The 25,074-nt window shown below is 39.5% G+C and overlaps 1 protein-coding gene across 10 annotated transcripts in view; it reads right to left on the bottom strand.

Annotated features, from left to right (window-relative positions):
- Positions 1-25,074, bottom strand: part of KLF12 (KLF transcription factor 12) — a 443,329-nt gene that overhangs the window by 71,008 nt on the left and 347,247 nt on the right. For all 10 annotated transcript variants that reach the window (XM_053898753.1, XM_019444195.2, XM_019444193.2 and 7 more), the window contains one exon: positions 2,701-2,763. In XM_053898753.1, coding sequence (XP_053754728.1) covers positions 2,701-2,763 — 63 coding nt within the window. The remainder of the gene's footprint in view (positions 1-2,700; positions 2,764-25,074) is intronic.

Below are 25,074 nucleotides of genomic sequence, written 5' to 3'. Positions count from 1 at the left end.
CAGCATTTACTTAAGGAAAATTCAAGGTACTATATATAATGGGGATTTTAACTAACTCGTGACCAAATAAAGCACATATTTTAAATCCATGTATGCTCCTACTATAGTTAATTTAGAAACATCTCCAGGTCCTTGTATATGAATTTCAATATATATGAAAGCAGTAACTCAACCCTCTGCTTTTCCTAATAATTCTCGATCTATCATATATATGTCACACACACACACACACACACACACACACACACACCCCTCACCTGCAAGAGAGTGAGCTCCTTGAGGACAGAAACCAGGTTTTATTTATCTTTCTAATCTAGTGCTTTTCATAGTGCCAGGGACTGTAAATAAATGCTGCTGAATAAATAAAAGTTGAATTTTCTCAAGGCTAGTAGTAAAAATCCTTTTTGTTTTTCATGGATTACTTCTCTGGAGATAAAAGTGGTTTAAATTTACTCACCAAATAACGTGCTATGAATTATGTAGGAACGAATTACCATTACTCCAATAGTTCAGAAAGGACGAGTGAAGGAAAGACTATTTGCTATTTACTCAGCGATCGCCACTTAGCCACTGAGAAATCAGTTGTTAGAACGTCGATGTGGTAACTATCCATGTTGTACTCTACCCATTAGCTCACGTTGCTCACTGGAGCATCTCGCACTCTCTGTATGTTGTAAAGTTCCTTTAGTACAGTATGCCTTGTACTGAGAAGGAGTATCAGTTCTGTGCGGTCAAGAAAGAACGTGCTCTCTCCCTTTCCTTTTATGTAATGGGCATCGGCATCATTATTCTCTCAGCTTTCCAGGTTTGACAGGGGACAGTATGCTTTAGTGACTGAGAGAGACCATGAGGATGCCCAGCTTTTAGACAGCATGTTCCCTGTGCTCTTATTTCCCCCTCCATGAAAAAGAAAAGCACAATATTTAACAACATCACCAGGCTATTGTGAGGGTTAATTAGATTTAATGGGGGAAGGGAGGTGAGCTGATTACGCACTATTCAAATTCAAAGAATCATTATTTTGTGTCTAAAAATAATCCTGACTTAGGAACAAAATTAATTTGGAAGCTCAATCTTTGGTAATCATCTTCCCATACTTAGAAAAAAGTTTTTAATCACAATCCCATTCTAAGCACAATCCAATGAAGTAAAAGTGGAGATCTGTGAATTTCCACAGACTTTTGAAGGAATACAGTACACGGATCAATTTTTTATTTTCCTTTTCTTTCCTTCTTTGAAGCTACACGATGTGTAGAAAGGTTAATTTTGTGGAATGGAGTCATGTAAACAAAGTACATTAATTTTTTGTTTCACATGAAACGTTTGTGAAACACTTTAAATTACTTCTTTTTTTTTTTTTTTTTTTTCAACGTTTTTTATTTATTTTTGGGACAGAGAGAGACAGAGCATGAACGGGGGAGGGTCAGAGAGAGAGGGAGACACAGAATCGGAAACAGGCTCCAGGCTCCGAGCCATCAGCCCAGAGCCTGACGTGGGGCTCGAACTCACGGACCGCGAGATCGTGACCTGGCTGAAGTCGGACGCTTAACCGACTGCGCCACCCAGGCGCCCCTAAATTACTTCTTTAAAGAATTAGTAATTGAAGTTTTGTGACTGAAATAACTTTTTAGGTCATTTCCTCTAAGTTCCATTTATTTTTATTTTTTTCAAGAACTATTCAGTGAAAGAAGATCTTCGATCTATGTCTTAATCCCTGGACCTCATGAATGTTACTGTCCATGGAAGAGTGAATTCTGTACAAGTGATTAAGGATCTTGAGATAGGAAGATTATTCTAGGCTATCTAGGTGGGCGTGAGAAGCAATCACAAGTGTCTTTGTAAAAGGAAGGCACAAAGAGATTTGACTACAGAAAGGAAGGAGACAATGTGGTGGCATGGGAAGCAGGTGGAGAAAGCCATGTGATGTGGGGCCATAAGTCAAGGAATGAGAATGGTCTCTGGATGACAGAAAACACCAGGAATGGATTGTCCCCTAAAGCCTCCAAAAAGGAATCAACCCACCTGACACCTTGACTTAGCCCCATTAGACTCCTTTTGGATTTCTGACCTCTGGAACTTTGAGAGAATAAATTCTTTTAAGAATATAAATTCTTTTAAGAGTATATTCTTTTAAGCCAAAAAAAAAAAAAAAAAAAAAAAAGAGAGAGAGAGAGAGAGAAAGAGAAAAGAAAGACAAAGAAGACAAAAAGGTCTTCATACGCCCTAAATTTAAAAAAAAAAAAAAATCCCTAGATATTTATGTCTAAGATCAGGGAAAAAATAATCTAAATAGCAATCATCAAAATTAATATAATAGATGAACTTACTATGAAAATCTTTATAAGAACTGAAAGTTGGTAGCTGAGAAAAATCTGAGTTGTTGCCTATACATCACTAAAAAGCTTACAATATCTTCCAAAAAAGGGAAACATTCTTTAAAAATGTAACAGTTCATAATCCTAGAAAATATACCATATCTGTTAGGAGAAAAATGTTGCACTCCGGTTTTGGTGAGTTTTGGCTGAGAAGGAACTTTATCGCTTTTTTTTAGAACTTTCCAAAGGAAAAGGAGACTCTGGTTCAGTTGGCAGAAATGTATTCTTTACAGAGAAGCAGAAAAAATTCTCTTCCGTTTTAACAGAGCCCTATTGAAACTTCCTATAAGACTCGCCAATTTTCATAACTTAGATATATACTCACCAAGCAAACTTCTGATTATTCATTCGATTTCCCCGGACCCTTGATACTGGGGACGGATGTACTCTGTAGGCAGATGAGAATAATCCAGTCATTAAAAAAGCACATCCCTGATTACAAATGAACAAAAGAAAAAAAGATCTTATTTATAAATGATCTCTTGTAGGTATGCTTATTGCAAAATGCCCCATAATCTCCTCTTAGTAAACGAATGCAGTTCATTCCTAGGCATTCACACCTGCAGTCTCTCTTTCCTCTTGTAGCGCTTTTGACATAATAACGACTTGCCACAAGGTTCACTGAGAAGACCCCCCAAATGCAGAACCACCAGTTTTAGTTGAATGACAGATTCATTCGGTCCAACAAAAAAGTTACTGACTAGCTAATCTTTGCCAGGTTCAGAAGTGGGTAAAAGTAATGCAAGGTCTGATGTTTGCCTTCAATGAGTCCCGTCTGCTACGTCCTCCCACAAGGGATATCAGGGGGACTCTAAGTGCACATTCCCTGAGTCAACTAGTAGAATTCAAACCCTAAGAAGCAAGATAATGAAGGAGGTCAGAATATGCTACCCCCCAAATACACTACTTTGGCAGAAGGATTATTTTGAGTTGGAGACAAGAAACAGCAGACACAGGAGGAGGTCTATACTCTCCCTTTATATGCCTAAAAATAAGGACATAAATTTCCCTTTAGTAAAGGAAATTTTCATTTGTAAAGGGGTCCCGCCCCACCTCTAATACCGTGAAGTGCAACACACAACTCTTCACCTGTGATGGTACTGAGATGTGGCTCAGTCAACAATCCTTATTTGCCATGAGTTTCCCCCATCTGTTTCCTAGTTACCTTCCTACCATCTACCCGACTAGAACTTCAGACCCCACCTTTTCTTTTGACTCATCACTTCACAGTTTTTCACTCTTTGTTAAATGGTATATAAGATCCAAATTTTAACCCCTTTGAGTTACTCCTCACAGAGTATTCCTGCATGCATGCATGTTATGTGTATAAACAGGTTTTTTCCCCCTTCTCACCAATCTGTCTTTTGTCAGTTTGTATGTGTGTGTATTTAGTCAGTTGGTCTTTTGTCAGTTTAATCTCCAGGTCCGCAGACCTAGAACCTGAGAAGATAAAAGAAAAGGTTTTTTTTTTTTTTTTTTTCCTTCCACCAAAGTAACTTCATCCAAATGTCCAGGAACAGAATCTGAGAATGGGGGAGGAAGGAAGGGTGAGCAGTTACTTCCAGGAGAAAAGCTTTCTAGGTGTCATGCTCTGCAGCTAGGCTTTGAGGAAGGCAGTCAATCCGAAACTTTAGCTAAATAATGGCGAAGCAAAAACTATTGTTGTACAAGCTTTCAGGGTTAGAGTCATCTGCTGGAAGTTTGTATTTCCAAGAACTGCTGATATCTTCCAATCAGGAGCTAGTTGCTGAAACTCCACCTCTCTGTGGGTCACTCACTGGCAACACAGTATGCCCTACTTCCTGCTTCCCTCTGGCCAACTTCCTGCTTTGTTCTATCTTTACTAGGATTTGTGAGATCTAGGCAGTCTTTCGGCTTGTGTTATCATTACATCCCACACATTTCTCTTATTTGCAAGAGAGCAAACAGAAATTTTAAGCTGGTCTTTAAGTCAGAACCAGCGGCTCCAAGATTCATTAGAACCCCAGTTCTCTATAGCTGTTTAGCACGTGAAAATTATTTCCAAACAGATAGTACTGTTCCAGCCCCTGAGAAGGGCCAGATGCAAACTTCCTGTAAATCCAGAGGCAGACTGCACTTTGCACTCGGAAGGCTTATTTCTTCCAACATCCCTTATTAACATTCTTTTCCTCACAGCGCTTCTCAATGGCTGCTGCAGCTGGGCGGCTCAGCACAGATTTTCTGCTCTGCATGGGGGAGGGGATGTTAATTATGCAGAAAGATGGAGAGAGGCCAGACAGCCCCTCTGGTGAACTGTCTCATTCAAGCACGGCCCACTTCCTGCTGTTTTTGCAGCTACAAGGATCACCTGTTGGTCTTGGCATCTGGCCAAACTGGGGCCTGGCGGAAATGACAGACTCAGCTAGAAATGAAAGCCAGCTCATATTCCGGCACCCCAAATTGGGGAGAGAGAAAAAAACACGCCACAGAAATGCATAAGAATTATACAAAAGGTAGCAAGACTCATTTTTTTTTTCTTTTCTTCTTTCTTCTTTCTTTCATTCTATCTGTTTGAAATACAAACATCATAATGGAATTGTGAGCCAAAAAACGTCTCCTCAGTTAAATCCCCCCTGACCTAAGTCCTCTTAACCTTCTCCACATCCCCACTAGGGTGCCAGAGTCCTATTGCCTAAATAAAGTTCTAAGGAGTAACAGCCCAAACACTCACAATTCTTTAATTCACTCCACATCCTCTGACCAGATGAATTTTCATGACAGAAGTATATTCTTCTTGAAGCTTCTTATTCATATATCAGTGGGGAAAAAATGGGCTTGTTTAACTTATAATTAAAATATTCCCTAGGTATTTAGATCTTTTAACAAAATCCCACTGATCCATAGTTCAAATACTGTAAGTAGATAATTTCTATCATGGTTTAGCGGTCTACAAAGAATTTCACGACAGTGTGTGTATGGACAAATAATTACAAAGTTTCTTAAATGAAAATAGTAAAACAAGAAAGCTTTTTTTCCTTTCTGAAAGGGAGTAAATTGATAACCTGGAGCTTGCTTCATTTGATGAAGTAGACCATAAAAGGTTTGCATTTCAGCTACTCCCCAAATTTTATTTCTTTAAAAGGATACGCAGTGTTTTTGTGAGCTCAGTCTACACTGTGGCACTTCTGGCCACCACCTCCCTTCTTTCCACAAATAGCAGCCAGGCAAGGTAGCAAAGTCAAAACCCCGGTAGGAGAAACCACCACCTCATCTGCATGTCATGCATTATTCATGACCTCCTGATTCCTGCACCTGCATCTAGGCAGGAAGCTTGCAGGGAATGTTCATTATTCTTCTTTTAGCCTCACACAGGCTCGATTACTGCTAAGCCACTTTGTTCTGTAACTAAGGGTTTCAGGCCTTAGTACTAACCGCTGGATATGGAAAGAAGAAAAAAATCACCATGCTGAAGAAAAGAACAATTTTGGTTGTTGTGCAACATGTATTGAATCCTACAACGTGCTCTTCTGAGACTGACAGTTACTGTCAGATGGAAATGCTCACATTTGGTGATTTACATTACATAGAAAAAAGGGAAGCCATACCATTAAGGCCGTGTATAGCAACTGTTCTATTTACATACACTTACTCATCTAAGGCAGACAGCATGTCTATAATTGTGCCCAACTCAGGGCTTAATTTAGCTTCCTTGCTACGCATGTGGGAACTTTTTAAATATCTTAATACAAAAATGGTTCTTTCTTCTTTGGGTATAAGCTGCAAAGAACCTGACCCTCAAGTTTTGTATTTTAATGACTAATATTTATTGTAAATCAAGAGAATATGATCACTCTGCTTTTCAATGTTTTTATGAACATTCCTGAATGGCTAGTGGCTGGAGGTAGGATAGGAAATCCAATACTCAACATGAATTACTGATTACTAATGAACTGCTGGGGAAAGATACCATCTACTTTTTTATTCTCCCCACCAGGGAAAAGCTATGCAGCTTAAATCCAATCTTACAGTCCCAAATGAAATTAGGATGATGTGAAAACAAACTGTGGGAGGCACCTGGGTGGCTCAGTCAGTTAAGTCTTGATTTTGACTCAGGTCATGATCTCGCGGTTTTGTGGGTTCCAGCCCTGCATCTGGCTCTGTGCGAGCACATGGAGCTTGTTTGGGATTCCTCTGCTCTGTCTGCCCCTCCCCTGTTTGAGCTCTGTCTCTTTCAAAATAAACAAACAAAAAGTGCAAACTGTGGAACCAGCCTGCCTGGGATGGAATTCTAGCTCCACTACCTATCAAGAGAGTCATGTCCTCTTAGGGCAAGCGACCTAACCTCTCTGAGCTTCACGTCCCTCATCTGTACAAATGGAGGCAGAAAAGATGGCCACCTCCGAAGACTGTGAGACTAAAATGAGTTAATAGTTGTAAAGTATTTAGGACACCGCGTAGTGTCCAGGAAGCAGTGAACACACATTGCCTATTATCACTAGCAGTATTGATTGGACTGGAAAAGACTGGAAGATGAACCTAGAATATCTAACTGATTCCAGGGGACTGAGATAACAAATGTGCTGTAAGGACCTGCGGTCTTCACTACTATGCTTATCTGACTTCACTAAAGGCAAGAAAGTAACAAAGAGAAATGAATACATATAGAGTACTAAGAACCAACGACTGTGGTTTCTAAGGTATGGCTTACTTTCTGGCATCTAATTTTTCTGTTCTTTATTAGAAGACCTATCTTCTGTTCACGAAAATTTCGTAATATTTCAGTTATTTCCTATCCAAGAACAAGTCAGTAATCACACCAAGACGAAATCACTCCATTAACTAAACCCTAACTATGTGCCAAACACCATGCTGATTTCATCAGACACATTTATTTTATCCTCATATCCTTATTATCCACATTTTATCGTTGAGAAAACTGACTTAGAAGAGTTAAGTTACTTGCCAGGGTGACACAGCTAGTCAACAGCAAAATTGGAACTTGAACACAGTTATGTTTGACTTACGCTATTGCGTGTGAACCAATCCTATGAATTCATATATATTCCCTCCACACTACCCTAAAGGATGCTAATAAAGTGAATTAGTACTAGGGGCTTTTATGAGAGATTGTGCATTTAATTAGGGCCAACTGAATATTTTATAGTGTAAGTAAATGCAAAGGGAAAATACTAGTTTTCCTGGACTAAAATTGGCACTGAATGAAATATTAATCATTCAGGTACTCACAAGAAAGTCATATTGGTTTACCCACTGATCATCCTTCAGCTGCTTATGAAAATTTCTTATCAGTGTTGCTATTTAAATACATTATATATGACAAGTGTAAGTTTTATTTTTTATTTTTTTTACTTTATTTTTGAGAAAGATACAAAGAACAAGTGAGGGAGGGGCAGAGAGAGAAGGAGACAGAATCCCAAGCAGCCTCCATGCCATCAGCACAGAGCCCAACGCAGGGCTCAAACTCACGAACCATGAGATCATGTCCTGAGTCAAAATCAAGAGTTGGATGCTTAACCAACTGAACCACCCAGGCGCCCCCACGTGTAAGTTTTAGATATACATGTACATCTAAATATAAATTAATTATAAATAGGTATAATTAATTCCAGCTACATCCACTTCCTTCCCATTTTTTCTAGAACCCAATTCAATCTAACTTCAAAGATGAAACCATCTTTTTCTTGGTCATCAGCGGCTTCCATGTTTTCAAATCTAATGGTTAATTCTCAGTCCTCATCTTCTCAAACTCTCGGTAGCAACTGCTGTAACTGATCACTTTCTTTGCAAAGCTTTTTTTGCTCAGCATCAGGGACATTCTTCTGCCTTTCTCCCTCTTCCTTTTGCCTTTGCTTGAACCTCCTTTTCTCATTCTTTTGAACCACAAATGTTGGTGTGGCCTGGGGATAATCTTCCTATGACCTTCCTCTTTCTTTTTTCAACTCACTCCCTACTTGAAAGAGTCTCCAATGTGGCTACCCTCACCTCCTTGATGACATCATCCCCTCTATGGGCCTTAGATGCCATCCATATTATAATAACTCTCAAATTTCTATCTCCAGCCCAATCTCTAGATCTTCTCTAAATACTAGACTTGGGTTTTTCAATATTAATCTACCCCTTTCAAAAAAAATTTTTTTTAAACGTATTTCTTTCCATATCTTCCCAGACATAAAAATGCCAGCATCATTCACACAGTTGCAACGTTGAAATAATACTTGAGTTCCTTCATGCTCTCATGCCTCGTATGTTAGGCAGCCTGCTTAATACTGAGGACAATCAGAATAAACTATTATTTCACAGACCAATAAAATATTTATTGTAGGTAATTACTCATCTAGTAGGATTATAGATTTTCATTATCAAGAACATGAGAAATTATAATGTACATTTTCTACTCTTCAGTCCACTTTGTCCTATTATATAATAAAATTATTAGTCCCATATTTTCATCCATAAACTGTTCTAATTATTCAACATAATACACACTGTAACACCTCAGCTTCCTACATTTGTGAAAGAAAAGATTAGTCTAGAAATAATTCCACAACTATTTGTAAATCTCAGAATTTTCTTATACACAATCACATGAAAGATAATTTTAAAGTACTTTTAAAGTAATTCTTGGTATTGCTTCCTTCTTACATATAATTGTACTGAATACAAGTTCTCAAGATTACTCAGGTTAGTTTGGATACTTTTATTGTAAAATATATATACTACGCTTGACCAAATAAAGATATGTGTGTGACTCCAGCATTTACATTAAGTGAGCCCTATTTATTGTCAGCTTTGATCAAGCTAGTGATTAGATGAACATTAGAAATATCATATATATATATATATATATACACATATATATATATACACATATATATACACACATATATATACACACACATATATATATATATACATATTTAAAGTTTATTTATTTATTTGAAAAAGACAGAGAGAACGAGTAAGGGAGGGACAGAGAGAGGGAGACAGAATCCCAAGCAGGCTCCACGTTGTCAGCATAGAGCCTGATGTGTGGCTTGATCCCACAAACCGTGAGATCATGACCTGAGCTAAAATCAGGAGTCGGATGCTTAACCCACTGAGCCACCCAGCTGCCCCTGGAATGACATATATTTTTTAAAAGTTTTTTTTTTTTTCCTTCTCATTACACTGTAGTCTTTCTTTCTCCTGCAGCCATTGATACTATTGTTAGAAGAGTGGTCTAACCTTAAACGTACTGAGTGAATGTGATAACTGTTTTCACTGTTTACTCTAACAGTATAAAATTTGTTAAAAATACAGTGTTTTGCAGGGAACAACATGCATTTCTGCCATACATCAACAGAATGAGCGATTCTAGTAAGAAACCATTTGGTCTGCACAATTACATCATATTAATTCATCCCAGTCTCATCTCCCAACATCTCCAACTACTCTCTCTGTGTCAGTGACACCGAAGATCCTCCTCCTTCTCTCATTACCTAGTTAGCAGATGTTCAACTCTAAGAAGCCACCCCAATCTCCAGGTCTAGGTTAACTCACTGTAAGTTCTCACAGCACGGGTACTCAGCACATGATAACAGAAGATAGTTTTGTTTTTATGTTTATTTTGTCTGTCTCTCCAAATAGACAGTATGCTCCAAGGGGGACAAGGGAGCTTTTCTCTTTTTGCTGTCGTATCTCTCTTACCTGCCACAAAGTGGGCACTCAATAAATAATTATTGCCGGATGAGCCTTCTTTCCCTACTAGACTGTAACTTCTAGGATGGACGGCAACAGCCATGGCTAAGTCACACCTGCATCCTCAGAGCTTAGCATGTCATTATTATTAGCAAATAAATGTGGGACTAAGGAGTTAGTCACTGGGGCAGTCAGCTGGGGAACAATAATATCAATCTTTCCTCTATCGGTCAGAACCATATATGCATCACTCACATTTTTAATTTATTTATTGTATACCTATTATTTATTCATTCATTCACATCTTAATTGAACATCTATCGTGTCAGACACTGTTCTAGATTCTTCAATCCTATGAACTGTGTTGGATGACGGAATATTACACCTATGAAGAAATGTTTCAACTTCAAGGAGCCTACAGTACAACCATGAGTTTGTTCAATAATTGTTTAACTGGCCATCACGTGCAATGTGATAAGTGGCTATGGGAGCAAATAAAAGGGTGTCTGCATTAATTAAGCTTTGGAGTAGACCCAGAAGTTTCCCTAAGATAATATGGACAGGCAATGAAGGATGGAAATGGGCAGCAAAAATACTACAAATTGTTTTGGGTAATTAGAGTAAAGGATTTGGCAGGTCTACAGGGGCAAGAGATTATGTAATAACAGGGCCTTGACCAGGGACGGTCTTGTGTAGTGTGCTAAGTAGTAAACGCAAAAAGAGTTAAAGGACAATGACCAAAGGCTTTTAAGGTTAGAATTGACACAATCAGATTTGTGTACTAGAAAAGTCATGTTGGCAGCAGTATTGAGAGTGGCCTGAAGAGAATGCATCATTACATAGGAAGAGCCATTGGAGGCCGACTGTAAAATTTTGGCCGAGCAGGATCTAAGATGGCAGCAGTAGACACAGTGGAGTGGGAATGGAGAATGAGGAAGAGGAAGACAGATGCACACGAAATGAGGTGTTATCCCTGGGGCTTGGTATAAATATATGCAAGATGTCGAGTGGCAAGGCAGAAAAAGGGAACAATTTATGGCTAACAACGAGGGCTGTGAATTGGTTGATCAGAGGAATCAATAGAAAGAATTAAGGTTATGTTTTGGGATTAAAAAAATACAGTAAGTTTCTGTCCATTGCATATACACATCTGGGGTTCAGAAGACAATTTTAAGATGAGAGATGGAGATGTGAGCACCCTTACTAGATAAATGGTCAGTGAGCCCTGAATTTCCCAGAGGCAGAATTTAAGTGAGAAAACCAGCAGACGAAGGTCAAGACACCAGGAAACTGTACATCTTCTTGCATGACTTCAAACCTCTCTTCCTACTCATTCAGAGAACGCCAGAAATCCCCACTTATTGATGGGAAGTTGGAGCTTCATGATTCAATTTAACCTCTCATAACCAATATTAAGAGAGGGAAGACATGATCTCTTCTACCCTTCCCTTCATGTCAGAAAAGCTGAAATTAATCTGTTTTTCCTTCACTATTGTCTTGGCAGTAAATGGCCCCAACATCAATTATCTCAAGCAACTCAAAATAAGGAGTCGCCCTTGGCTGAACTTCGCTCTCCACCTGCAGCCCATTCTCAGGCCTGTCCACTACACCACCTCCATTCTATCTGCTTTACATTTCCACAGTCATCGACCTATTTTAACTCCTACCTGTCTCTTCACAGGACCATTCCCCAAATCTTCTCCTTCAGTCCATTTTCTGCACTAGAGCCACAATGATACATTTAAAAGAGCAGATCTGTTCTTCTCACTCCGCTCTTCCGTTAGTGGCTTTCCATTGCTCTTGAAATAGACCTAAATCTCAAGTTGGCCTACATGCCAATGATCTGGCGCCCGCTGACCTCTCCAGCTTTGTTCTCCCACAGTATCACTCTTCCTCACATCCTGCTCTGTGATCCAGTCGGCCTGGTCTTCTTTCACTTTCCCTCTCTTAGCTCAGTGCCTGTGTGTGTTCTTCCTTTTGCACAGAACCTCCAACACCACCCCTTCACCTGCGTAACTCTTCCTCAGTCTCATCTCCCTGACTGACCAAACTGGACCGTGTCTCTATGTTACAGACTTGTGTTATTCTCCCCATTTGTTCTTCACAGCACCTATCAGGGTTATATACAGTTAAACACGGAAGTGATAATTTGGGGTGCCTGGGTGGCTCAGTACGTTAAGCGTCCGACTTCGGCTCATGGTCTGTGAGTTCAAGGCCCATGTTGGGCTCTGTGTTGACAGCTCAGAGCCTGGAGCCTGCTTTGGATTCAGTGTCTCCCTGTCCCTCTCCCACTCACACTCTGTCTCTCTCTCTCTTAAAAATAAACCATTAAAAAAATTAAAAAGAAATGATAATTTGATGAAAAGCAGGAACTTTTTCTCCTTAGCTCTCTACTATATGCCCAGAAGTAGGCCCTACACCTGGTACAAAGCAGGAATATATTAAATGTCGCTCTATAAATAAAAGGAGATAAAGGAAACTCATAGTAGTGGCCTTCTAATTTTTCCTAAGGTTTGTTCTGGCACTATAGAGAAAAATAAATAGGTAAATGTATGTAATATTTTAGCATTTAATTTTTATTATACTTATCTTTAATATATATTACAGATAAAGTATAAAGTGGAAGGGAAGCTGAGTGAAAGGTGATGTGGCCTGAGTGTCACCCAAAAAAAGCTTTGGCCCCACAGGAGATGGGTTCTTTAGATCCACATCAGCCCATGTCTAGCACTGTCTGCACACAGGGCCCGCCCCAGGCCAGGAGGCCAAAGGAGATGCGGCCATAGCTTCTCCTCTGGAGAAATCTGTGGAAACGCAGCTGACACTGTGAAGAGACTGGAGAGATTCACCTGAGGTATGTAGTTTAGTGTTGAACCAGTGAGAATTTCTCAGTTTGAACTGTGGTACCATGATGATAGAAGATGGACACAACAGGGGAGCCAAGTAAAGGGTATCTGTGAACTCTCTACAGTATTGCTGCAACTTTTAATTCCAAAAATCATTTCAAAATAAAACATTTTGAAGTGTTATTCCTTTGCTGGGATAAGAATACAAACGATTCAGATCGTCTAAAAACTCCTTTTTTTCTGTTTTATTTAGTGATGTATTTTTTTCATTCTTTTCAACAGTTAGTTACTATTGATAATATGCATTCTATATACATTTACAAACGGAGTATATGTGTGTGTACATATTCTTGCACACTTTTTCTTTTTTAAAGCAAATAAACTCATCAACCAATTCCACTTTACCATCATGGTTTTTGTATGTATTGGGTAAAGAATTGCTAATAACAGGAATGGTGGAAAGTGGTAGAGAGGAAAGAGTAAAAGAAAAAAAGATGAAGACACATTAACAGGTTAATAGAAATAATGCCATGATGAGATTCTGGGGGTGAAATTTAGATTATGTCTAGAGACCAATGACTTACATTATGGAGCTGACATTTATTGAGGTGATACAGACCCCAAATTCATGCCTTCACCTGAGATACCCCGATAATTGCTTCAATTTTCCACTTCGTTTGCATGTGAACTGAAATCCTTTGACTTCGTCGTTAGAGTGGATTGAGTTGAAGGAATTTCATGAACTGAAAGACATTCTGATTGGTAGTTATTCTATTTGTCACACTGGTAATGTCTTTTATTTAGTGTGCTCAAGAAAGTATAGTAAACAGCCAAAGAATGACTTCAAATGCTTTTACTGCCTCCAGCTGCATTAGTTTTGAAATACCTCATTTAGGCTAAAAAAAAAAGAGGCAAAGTTAAAATATGTACTAGGATCTTTTTCCACCCCTAATTAGATCTATCACAATTTAGCATTGTCTCAAGAAGGTGTTACAGCTCACCGGGCTATACCATTTTTCGAGTAGGACACAATTTTACATCAGTTCGTTCATAAGCACAATGAAAACGGCATAAACTAGAATCTAAAGATGATAAGTCATCTCTAAGGAGAAAATGTAGCTTACATTTCATTTACAGTAAAATTTTAAATGCTAGAAAGACTCCAATCTGGTACTTCTATGTAACCATTATCTTTATTTTAAATAATGTGTTTAAAAGAAATGGATTTGTGTATTCGTGTATGTGTAAATCCTGATATGCTTTTAAGTGAACATCAAATAAATCAAAGGGAATGGTATTCAAGAGATGGATTCAATACTAATCACAGAACAGTCTGATCTGTAGACAGTTGTAGAGGATGTCCCCTTACTGCCAGAACTGATGGTCAAGAAGCTCGGAGGACTTAAGGCAAAGGAGCCAGGAACTGACCTACTAGCTTATGCAGAGACTGTTCATTTTAGAATTTGGCATCTGAGGCCAAGGGCTGCCAAATACATCAATCAATGCCCACGGGCTACAGACGCCTGTGCAGATTTGGGAAAGAGTACATGAAGTATCAGCTCGTCAGCTCACTTACAGAACTGGACAAACAGCGATGTGCCCACCATGCAGGCACTTCCAAATTGCACCAGGCCCTCTACAGCTGATCAGCATCATTTACGCTAGTGAGTTCAAATTCACTATTCCCTCCCTCAGCCCCACTCTCAGCCACCAGTATTCTCCTTTCTCTGTTTCATGTAGTGCTGGCCCAAGAGGCTACAGGGTTCGTCCTGCAAAGACATGTGTTGGCTATTATTTTATTAACAAAAGGGGCAAATCAACGCAGAGCTGGTTTACTTATCTTGGTTATTTCTGAATTTGATACAGATCCCAACATTACTGTTCTGATTGCTTATGAAGCACCCTATTGTGATCGAAAAAAAAGATAAACAGAAAAGAACTGATTGAAAAGTAGCATTACTATGCCAACCAAATCGGGCAATAGTCAAGTAATCTAAGACATGGCCTATGACCTTTAAGGACAGACTACTGCCCAATTGGCTGAGTATCTACGAGAATGGGAAGGGTTAATAACAGCAGAAGATTAAGAACACTAGTTCTCTAAATGGAAGAGTTACTGCAAAATAGTAGATGATGGAATAACAGAAACACTGAAAATTTCAAGAGAGCAGAGAAAAGAAATAGTGCTTCAAGGTGATGATATAAGATTTGGCCCAGGTCTCACAGGATATGACTTTGGAGGAGGCATGGAGAAGCGGCCAGGTGTGCAGGTGAGGAAAACACTATGAGCAAACAGGATGAGGTGGGAAGAAGAGCAGAGCGTGTGGCCTGAGTTCATGCAAAAGGGTGCAGCCCAGAAAGGGGAATGTCTGATGACTGGTGACAGATGTTTTGGGGTATTTCCTCTCTAGAAAGTTGCGGAGCTGCTGGAAGATTTCACGTGAGAGGAGTAACGTTATCACGTAAGAACTCATCTGCAAGTGGTGTGCAGAATGACTAAAAATGAGGAAGACTCCTGTCAAGATAATCTTGGGGATACTGCAATGGCTCGCCTGTAAAGGGACAAAAGTCTGGGCCAAAGCGGTCCTTAGGGAGTGGAGTGAAAAGAAGAGATGAGATAACAGGAATGGGCACAGCCTAGCGATGCTCGATAGAAGAAAGTGAAGGGAATACTAACACTTTGAGAGCCTACAGGAACAGAGGGAAATGTGGTTTTAATTTTAGGCAGCTGCAAATGAATGACTGCAATTCAGGAGGGCAGATGTCGGGAATGGATCTGATTTTCATAAACGTGGCACTGAAAGCTGCCGCTGAAAAAAGCAGCTGAGGTGTCTGAAGAAAGGCTAGAGGTGGAGGAGTGGGGGTACTCAGTCTGCCGTGCCTTAGGGGTGGGGGGCCAGTGGGAAAGGAAGAATCGAGGAAAGCTGGTGAGCTAAGAGGAAAACTAGTAGGAAAAAGATCCTATCAGAAGTAAACAGAGTCACTGTCAAATTTTGTAAAAAGAATGAGAACAAGCATGGAGAAAAGACCATTACACGGATCAGGTAGGGACCAACATAACAACAGATTCTTGGTAACAGATTTTGCTACAGAAGTGGTGGGAGCCAGGCCCTTGATTGTTAATGCCTGAAACTGAGGCTAAAGGAGACAGTGTTGGAAAACGTGTTTGAGAAGCTTTTCCCCGTGAAAAAAGAGAAATCGCTGCAAGAACCAGCTGGGACAAAGTAGGAACCTGATTTTTCCTTTTCTTTTTTTCTTAAGAAAATGGAAACTAATTCTGTATGTTAGGTGTAAGATGCAACTGAAAAGAAGGCCCTGGAATGCTCAAGAAGGAAGAACTGAGTGACATGTCCTAGAAGGTGTTCCTGGACACTTAGCAGTCACACGTATGCAAGTATTGGCTTCAAAGTTCGAGCTTGCTGTGAACTCTGTGCTGTACTAAGAGCTTTACAAGATAGTCTCACGGGTCCACACAGCAACCGAGGGGAAGATATCATCACTCTCGCCTTGGAAATGAGAACAGCAAGCTCAGAGAGGTTGTTCTGTCCAGCCCAAGGTCACACAACAGAGTTGAAACTCAAGTCCAGGCCTAACAGACTCCCACATCACATTTTTTCTTTTTTTTTTTTTTTTGGCATGTATTCATTTTTGACAGACAGAGACAGAGTGAGAGCCAGGGAGGGGCAGGGAGAGAGAGGGAGACACAGAATCCAAAGCAGGCTCCAGGCTCTGGGCTGTCAGCACAGAGCTCGACGTGGGGCTCAAACCCACAAATCATGAGATCATGACCTGAGCCGAAGTCGGAAGCCCAACTGACTAAGCCACCCAGGCGCCCCCACATCACACTCTTAAACAATGTTCTGCTGTTTATTCACGACCAAGGAAGTAACTCTGTTTTTCAAAAAATGTTAAGTATAGATGAGCTAGCTAGAATAGAATATATATCAAAAAGTAGTTATGAGGGGAGCCAAGATGGCGGAACAGCTTGGAAGTTTTTTCTGTGTCTCCAGTCCATGAAATACAGCCAGAACAACACTAAACCATCCTGCACGCCTAGAAAACTGACCTGAGGATTAACACAACAATCTGCACACCCTGAACCACAGAATTAGGCAGGTATGCAGCACGGAGAGTTGAATTTGGGGAGAGAAGCTGTGGAGGGCAGAGAGGTACTTTTGCAGGAGGAGACAGGACGGAGATGGTGGGGAGAATACGGGAAAAGCACCCCTCCCCAAAAGCAGCTGGAGAGAAAGTGGAAAACTGGAAACAGCCACAGGGACTAAGCTATAAAGGGAAAAAGGAGAGGGTTTAAATTCCATTAAGACTGTAAACAAGGGGAGTGCAAAGGCTGCAACTCCCCAGCTGGATACCTGGCGGTGCTCTGGTGGGAAGGGCGAATCCCCAGGAACAGAGTGGGGTCCGGGAGGTTCTCCAGCCACACAGGGAAAAGCGGCTCCACTGCTGGAAGGACATTTGGTAGAGACTATTGAAGCCACCTGGTCCCAGCAGACCCCAGAGAACAGCCACATCACTGGTGCTGGAACAAGGTCGTTAAGAGTGAAGTCTGGTGCCAGATGTGTGTTGTGATTTTCCATAATCCCTGAAAAGCTGCCGCTACACTGTCTCACGAACTTTTTCTGGGGCGGGCTGGCACCTGGCCACAGTGTCGGGGCACGGGCAGCATCAGGGTCCAGCATGCGTTCCTGGGTGCAGCCGACATTCTGCCATTGCTCATTCGGCCATTGCTCGGTGAGACCCTCCCGCGGAGGGGCGGAACGGGTCCAAGCCACAGTCCTTCAGAAGTAAGGGGCCGGGGAAAATAGCAGCATCTGAGACAAAACTCAGGAGAGAGGTACTGCCGGGGGCTTGGTCACGGACAGTGAAAAAGCGGGGAGTGGATGAAAGCTGAAGACAGAAGATGGGTGCGCAATTGCCGATAGGGGAGAACAGAGTTCCGATACTAGAGACTGGGTAAGATGGGTGATGCCATTTTCACCACTCCCACGCATGCACATACACACCTACTAGCACTGAAACACTCCACCCCAGTAGGCTAGCAGCGCCATCTAGTGGAGAGCGGAGACATTACACTGAGTCCCGCCCAACTGGTCCAACTTTGCTCTTCAAGAACACAAGTCTCACCGCCTGCTTAGTTTATGGACTATAAAGCACTTCTTGTCTGACTTCTAGGAGAAAACGAAGCAATTTCTGACATAATTCAATCTGTTAACAAGTCCATCTATTCAAATTTCTCTTTTTTTTTTCTTTTTCAATTCCATTTCTTGAGTACAGAAAGAGAAAAAATTCATTATTTTTAATTTTTATTAAAAAGTTTTCTTTAATTTTTTTATTATACTTTTTAATTTTGTGTAAACTTTTTCAAATTCTATCTTCAATTTTATTTTAGTCTACTTCAGTGCATTCACTTTTTCAAATTTTCAAACAATTTATTTTTTCTTTTTTTTCTCTTATTAGTTTATTTTCTTTTTCTTGAATACAGAAAGAGAAAAAAATTCATTTTATTTTCATTAAAAATATTTTTCTTTAATTTTTTTACTATATTTTTTACTTATGTAAATTTTTTCAAAGTCTATTTTATTTCTATCATTTTATTTTAGTCTACTACAGTGTATTCAATTTTTCAAATTTTCAAACGATTTCTTTTTCTTTTTTCTGTTTCTTTTATTTCTTGAATAGAGAAAAATTCATTTTTATTTTTAATTTTTAATAAAAATATTTTTAACTTTTTTCTACTATATTCTTTACTTTTGTGTAATTATTTTCAAATTCTATTTACTTCTATTATTTCATTTTGTACACTCCAGTGTATTCATTTTTTCAAATTCTCAAGTGATTTCTTTTCCCCCCCTTTTCTCTCTCAACTATCAAACCACTTTCAACATCCAGACCAATACACACCTAGGATCTAGCATCATTTATTCAATTTTGTGTGTGTGTTTTTAATTTTTTAATTTTAGTATTTTTCTAATTTTAATTTTTTTAATTTCAATTTTTCTACCTCATTAATTCCTTTTCTCCCTTCAAAATGACGAAACGAAGAATTTACCCCAAAAGAAAGGGCACGAAGAAACGACAGCCAGGGATTTAACCAACAGTGATAACAAGCAAGATGTCTGAACCAGAATTTAGAATCACAATAATAAGAATACTAGTTGGAGTCGAAAATAGACTAGAATCCCTTTCTGCGGGATTAAAAGAAGTAAAAACTAGTCAGGATGAAATAAAAAATGCTATAACTGAGCTGCAATCACGGATGGATGCGGCAGCAGCAAGGATGTATGAGGCAGAAAGAGAATCAGCGATATAGAGGACAAACTTATGGAGAATAATGAAGCAGAAAAAAAGAGGGAGATTAAGGCCAAAGAGCTCAATTTAAGAACTAGAGAAATCAGTGACTCATGAAAAAGGAACAGTATCAGAATCATAGGGGTCCCAGAAGAGGAGGAGAGAGAAATAGGGGTAAAAGGGTTATGTGAGCAAATCATAGCAGAAAACTTTCCTAACCTGGGCAAAGACACAGACATCAAAATCCAGGAAGCACAGAGCACCCCCATTAGATTCAACAAAAACCGACCATCAACAAGGCATATCATAGTCAAATTCACAAAATACTCAGGCAAGGAGAGAATCATGAAAGCAGTAAGGGAAAAAAGTCCCTAACCTACAAGGGAAGACAGATCAGACCTATCCACAGAAACTTGGCAGGCCAGAAAGTAGTGGCGGGATATATTCAGTGTGTGAATCAGAAAAATATGCAGCCAAGAATTCTTTATCCAGGAAGGCTGTCATTCAAAATAGAAGGAGAGATAAAAAGATTCCCAGACAAAAATTAAAGGAGTTTGTGACCACTAAACCAGCCCTGCAAGAAATTTTAAGGGGGACTCTGTGAGGGGAGAAAAGATGAAAATATTAAATACATACATACATACATACATACATACCAAAAGCAACAAAGATTAGAAAGGACCAGAGAACACCACCAGAAACTCCAATTCTACAAGCAACATAACGGCAATAAATTCGTATCTTTCAGTACTCATTCTAAACGTCAATGGACTCAATGCTCCAATCAAAAGACACAGGGTAACAGAATGGATAAGAAAACAAGATCCATCTATATGCTGTTTACAAGAGACCCACTTTAGACCTAAAGACACTTTCAGATTGAAAATAAGGGGATGGAGAACCATCTGTCATGCTAATGATCAACAAAAGAAGCCAGAGTAGCCATACTTATATTAGACAATCTAGACTTTAAAATAAAGACTGTATCAAGAGATGCAGAAGGGCATTATATCATAATCAAGGGGTCTATCCACCAAGAAGACCTAACAATTGTAAACATTTATGCGCCAAATGTGAGAGCACAAAATATATAAATCAATGAATCACAAACATAAATAAACTCATCAATAGTAATACCATAATAGTAGGAGACTTCCACACCCCACTCACAGCAATGGACAGATAATCTAATAAAAATCCAACAAGGAAAAATGGCTTTGAATGACACACAGGACCAGATGCACTTAACAGATATATTCAGAACATTTCATCCTAAAACAGCAGAATATACATTCTTCTCCAGTGCACATGGAACATTCTCCAGAATAGACCATATACTGGGACACAAATCAGCCCTAAGTAAGTACAAAAAGATCGAGATCATACCGTGCATATTTTCAGACCACAACGCTATGAAACTCGAAATCCACCACAAGAAAAAATTTGGAAAGGTAACAAATACTTGGAGACTGAAGAACATCCTACTAAGGAATGAATAGGCTAACCAAGCAGTTAAAGAGAAAATTAAAAAGTGTATGGAAGCCAATGAAAATGATAACACCACAACCTAAAACCTCTTGGATGCAGCAAAGGCGGTCATAAGAGGAAAGTATATAGCACTCCAGGCCTTCCTAAAGAAGGAAGAAAGATCTCAGATACACAGCCTAACCCTGCACCTTAAAGAGCTGGAAAAAGAACAGCAAATAAAACCCCAAAACAGCAGAAGACAGGAAATAATAAAGATTAGAGCAGAAATTAATGCTGTCGAAACCAAAGGGGGGGAAAAAACAGTAGAACAGATTGATGAAACCAGAAGCTGGTTATTTGAAAGAATTAACAAAATTGATAAACTACTAGCTAGTTTGATCAAAAAGAAAAAGGAAAGGACCCAAATAAATAAAATCAAGAATGAAAGGGGAGAGATCACAACCAACACAGCAGAAATACAAACAATAATAAGAGAATATTATGAGCAATTATATGCCAATAAAATGGGCAGTCTGGAAGAAATGGACAAATTCCTATAAACATATATACTACTAAAATTGAAACAGGAAGAAGTAGAAAATTTGAACAGACCCATAACCAGTAAGGAAATAGAATTAATAATCAAAAATTTCCCAAAAAACAAAAGTCCAGGGCCAAATGGCTTTCCAGGGGAATTCTACCAAACATTTAAGGAAGAGTTAACACCTGTTCTCTTGAAGCTGTTCCAAAAAATAGAAATGGAAGGAAAACTTCCAAACTCTTTCTATGAAGCCAGCATTACCTTGATTCCAAAACCAGACAGAGACCCCACTAAAAAGGGGAACTATAGACCAATTTCCGTGATGAACATGAATGCAAAAATCGTCAACAAGATATTAGCCAACCAGATCCAACAATACATTAAAAAAATTATTCACCACAACCAAGTGGGATTTATACCTGGGATGCAGGGCTGCTTCAACATCTGCAAACAATTAATGTGATTCATCACATCAATAAAAGAAAGGACAAGAACCATATGATCCTCTCAATAGATGCAGAAAAAGCATTTGACAAAATACAGCATCCTTTCTTGATAAAAACCCTCAAGAAAGTAGGGACAGAAGGATCATTACCTCAAGATCATAAAAGCCATATATGAACGACCCAACGCTAATATCATCCTCAATGGGGAAAAACTGAGAGCTTTCCCCCTAAGGTCAGGAACAAGACAGGGATGTCCACTCTCGCCACTGTTATTCAACATAGTATTGCTCATATTAGCCTCTGCAATCAGATAACACAAAGAAATAAAAGGCATCCAAATCGGCCAGGAGGAGGTCAAACTTTCACTCTTCACAGGTGACATGACACTCTATATGGAAGACCCTAAAGATTCCACCAAAAAACTGCTAGAACTGATTCATGAATTCAGCAAAGTTGCAGGATATAAAATCAACGCACAGAAATCAGTTGCATTCCTATATACCAACAATGAAGCAACAGAAAGAGAAATCAAGGAATCGATCCCATTTACAATTGCACCAAAAACCATAAAATACCTAGGAATAAATCTAACCAAAGAGGTGAAAAATCTATACACTGAAAACTATAGAAAGCTTATGAAAGAAAGTGAAGAAGACACAAAAAAAAATGGAAAAAGATTCCATGCTCCTGGATAGGAAGAACAAATATTGTTAAAATGTCCTTACTATCCAAAGCAATCTACATATTCAATGCAATCCGTATCAAAATAACACGAGCATTCTTCACAGAGCTAGAACAAACATCCTAAAATTTGTATGGAACCAGAAAGACCCCAAATAGCCAAAGCCATCTTGAAAAAGAAAACCAAAGCAGGAGGCATTATAATCCCGGACTTCAAGCTATACTACAAAGCTGCAATCATCAAGACAGTATGGTAGTAGCACAAGAAGAGACACTCAGATCAATGGAACAGAATAGAGAACCCAGAAATGGACCCACAAACGTATGGCCAACTCATCTTTGACAAAGCAGGAAAGAATATCCAATGGAATAAAGACAGTCTCTTCAGCAAGTGATGCTGGGAAGAATGGACAGCGACATGCAGAAGAATGAACCTGGACCACTTTCTTACACCATACACAAAAATATACTCAAAATGGATGAAAGACCTAAATGTAACACAGGATGCCATCAAAATCCTTGAGGAGAAAGCAGGCAAAAACCTCTTTGATCTTGGCTGCAGCAACTTCTTACTCCACACGTCTCCGGAGGCAAGGGAAATGAAAGCAAAAATGAACTACTGGGACCTCATCAAAATAAAAAGCTTCTGCACAGCAAAGGAAACAATCAGCAAAACTAAAGGTAACCGACAGGATGGAAGAAGATATTTGCAAATGGCATATCAGATAAAGGGTTAGAATCCAAAGTCTATAAAGAACTTATCAAACTGAACACCCAAAAAACAAATAATCCAGTGAAGAAATGGACAAGAGACATGAATAGACACTCTCCAAAGAAGACATTCAGATGGCCAATGGACACATGAAAAAATGCCCAAGTTCACTCATCATCAGGGAAACACAAGTCAAAACCACAATGAGATACCACCTTACACCTGTAAGAATGGCTAACATTCACAACTCAGGCAACGACAGATGTTGGTGAGGATGTGGAGAAAGAGGATCCTTTTTGCATTGTTGGTGGGAATGCAAGCTGGTGCAGCCACTCTGGAAAACAGTATGGAGATTCAGCAAAGTTGCAGGATATAAAACTAAAAATATAAAAACTAAAAATAGAACTACCCTACGACCCAGCAATTGCAATAGTAGGTATTCACCCAAGGATACGGGTGTGCTGTTTCGAAGGGACACATGCACCTCAATGTGTTTGGCAGCACTATTGGAAAGGGCCCAAAAGTCCACTGACGGTTGAATGGATAAAGAAGATGTGGTATATATATACAATGGAGTATTACTCAGCAATCAAAAAGAATGAAATCTTGCCATTTGCAACTACGTGGATGGAACTGGAGGATATTATGCTAATTGAAATTAGTCAGTCAGAGAAAGATAACTATCATATGAGTTCACTCATATGAGGACTTTAAGAGACAAAACAGATGAACATAAGGGAAGGGAAACAGAAATAATGTAAAAACAGGGAAGGGGACAAAACATAAGAGACTCTTAAATATGGAGAACAAACTGAGGATTACTGGAGGGGATTGTGGGAGGCAGAAGGGCTAAATGGGTAAGGGGCACTAAGGAATCTACTCCTGAAATCATTGTTGCACTATATGCTAACTAATTTGGCTGTAAACTTAAGGAAAAAAAAATTAAAAAAAAAAGTTATACTTCCATTTTTACCATATGATGTTACTTGTAATTGAGAATTACATTTGTAAGTAGTCATGAAGTAGTCTGAGTTCTTTAAATGGCAATTTAATTTGTGTATCTTCATATATATGATGTGTTAAAAATATATGCATTTGTTCTTTGCCCAAAGTGCCTGGCATTGAGCTCCTAAAACCCTTGGAATTTCCTAAGTGATAGCAGTATCTTTTGTTATGAGCCCCTTTGACTACATGTGAGTCATGAGACTAATGGGGTGACTCATGGCGGGGGAGGGGGGCAGACAGCTTCCGCAGGAGGGCTGGTCACCAGAAAGACCAAGCATGTGAAGGTTAGAACTTTCAGCCTCACCCTGTGTAAGGTTGAGGGGCTGGAAATGGAGTTCAAACCAATGGCCAATGATGTCATCAACCACATATGCATGGGGAAACTTTCTTAAAATCCCCTAAAGGACAAGATCTGGAGAGCCGGCTCGCTGGATGGACGGTGAACAGCCACACATGCTGGGAGGATGGTGCACTGGGACAGGGCAAGGACGTTTCGCACTTCGCATGTCCTGCCCTATGCATCTCTTTCGTTTGGTTGTCCCTGAGTTGCATCCTTTACAATAAACTGGTAATAGTAAGTAAAGCATTTTCCTAAATTCTTTGAGTCATTCTCGCAAAATACTGAACTTGAGAAGGGGTTATGGGAACCATCAAATTTGTAGATGGCTACGAAGAAGTGTGGGTAGTCTGGGGACCCCTTATGCGACTGGAGCCTGCAGTGGGGCAGTCCTAACGGACGGAGTCCCTGACCTGTAGGGTCTGTGCTAACTTGGGATACTTAGCATCAGATTGAACTAAAGTGCTAGACGCCTCACTGGCATCAGGGGATTGTGTTTGAAAAAAGCACACACTATACTATCCAATTTTATGTTGGGCTTTAATCCTCATATTTCCTGTGTGTGCTGGCCAGATATGAGAATAATGCATATAGCACCACAGTCAACAAGTGAGATTAAGATTTTTTGAAGTCTGTATATTAAAGTGTCTTTGAAAAATTCCACAAAATTTTTGTTTCAACGATTTTCCCTCAATCATTATT

Source organism: Panthera pardus, unplaced genomic scaffold, assembly GCF_024362965.1.
Source record: "Panthera pardus isolate Hobbes unplaced genomic scaffold, ASM2436296v1 HiC_scaffold_1, whole genome shotgun sequence".
Classification (NCBI taxonomy): Eukaryota; Metazoa; Chordata; class Mammalia; order Carnivora; family Felidae; genus Panthera; species Panthera pardus.
Note: the sequence above shows the minus strand (reverse complement) of the source record. Positions and strands in the feature narration are given on the sequence as shown.